This window comes from Colobus angolensis, unplaced genomic scaffold, assembly GCF_000951035.1.
Source record: "Colobus angolensis palliatus isolate OR3802 unplaced genomic scaffold, Cang.pa_1.0 Scaffold50, whole genome shotgun sequence".
NCBI lineage: Eukaryota > Metazoa > Chordata > Mammalia > Primates > Cercopithecidae > Colobus > Colobus angolensis.
The window spans coordinates 2,546,811-2,548,206 of NW_012118488.1; the positions used below are offsets into that span (position 1 = coordinate 2,546,811).

A 1,396-nucleotide genomic window follows, 5' to 3' on the forward strand; every position below is an offset into this window, starting at 1 on the left:
GTCCCAGGCCATCTGCAGGGAAAACAAGCTGGGCGTCAAAGCGGGCCGTGTACTCAGCCCAACCTTAGTTCGGACTACTCCATCGGCCAAAACCAGTATCACCTCTCCCCTTCCTCGCCACCCCACCTCCGCTCCCACCCCACAGCGGCTCGTTTTCACGGCTTTTGGGTTTTCTTCTCTCCCTCCCTAGTCGACAGCCCCGGCCCTGGTCAGGGCAAAGCATTCAGAGCCGCCCACGGGCCACGCAGGGGGCGGAGAGAGGCTCCCTTCGGCGCCGGAACCTCAGATCCCCCTCCCAAGCCCTCCCAGTGGACCCCTCAATTCGGAACTTTCCAACTCAACCGGAGCGAGGGTCATAAAGATTGTTCTTCACCCCTCTTCCTTCCTAGCTCTGAATTCTTCCTCTTCTAGAGTTGGGGCAGAAAGGACCGAATCTTTTTCTGCTTCTATAGTCTATCCCAGCAACAACAGATTCATTCCTCTACACAGATACGGATGAAAACCTCAATCAAATCATTTTCTTCTAGCAGAAAAAAGGCGTTTCCCCAAACCAGCTTTCAAGATCAGCTGTAGGGAGAGAGAGGGAGAAAAAAAAAAAGACGCTGGCAGCGGCCAGGCCTGACCCCCAGAGGGATATTCTACTTCCCCATCCCAGGAATGGACGGGGTAAGGAACCCCAACAGGCTTGCCACCTTTTTTTTTTTTTTTCAACCTCCTTCCACTGCTTTTTCTCCCCGTCTTCTAGGTGCCCCTCACCCCACCCCCACCACGCTTACCGACCTGCAGGCGATCCGACCCCGGAGGCCGGGACAACGGAGGCGGCCGGGGAAGTAGACGTGGCGGATTGGCTGGGTTTCTTGGCGGATTTCTTCTCTTTCATCCAAGGGAACTCAGGGGCCGGGGGGGCAGCGGGGAGCGGCGGCGGTGGCGGCGGCAGAGCAGGCCCATCTTCGGCTCGCTTTTGGCTCCTGGGTCTCTGAAGGGTGGAGGCGCCGTGCTGGAGGCTGGGGAAGGTTTGCTCGAAAGGAGGAGGAGGAGGAATTAATGTCGACTCCTTGATTGATGAAGTTTGAAATGTCTCCAAGACAGCGGGGAAGGAAGTCAGACACTCGGCGAGCGATGGCTGGCTGTTTATAAACCCAATCTCCCTCTCAAATTCAAAATTCATGGCTTTCAATGGTGGGGGAGGGGGCTGCTGGGGGGGGCGTCAGGAGGGAGGATCGGAAGGGACCCCCCCTCCTGCCCCCCCCAGATTTATGTAATGGAGCGATTTTGGGAGGGGGAGATTTCGGTCCTTCTTTTTTTTTTATTTTGGGCCTTTATAATTGTATATTGCTGATAAATACAAGCGTATGGGGACTCTCTCTATTAAACCCAGGACTCCGGCGAAATTACA

The 1,396-nt window shown here is 55.5% G+C and overlaps 1 protein-coding gene across 1 annotated transcript in view; it reads right to left on the minus strand.

The window, feature by feature from the left end:
- HOXB2 (homeobox B2) overlaps positions 1–1,168 on the minus strand; it is a 2,270-nt gene extending 1,102 nt beyond the window's left edge. Inside the window, exons 1-2 of the mRNA XM_011960014.1 lie at positions 781–1,168; positions 1–12 (exon numbers count right to left, since the gene is read on the minus strand). Coding sequence (XP_011815404.1) covers positions 1–12; positions 781–1,168 — 400 coding nt within the window. The remainder of the gene's footprint in view (positions 13–780) is intronic.
- Positions 1,169–1,396: the final 228 nt, after the last annotated feature.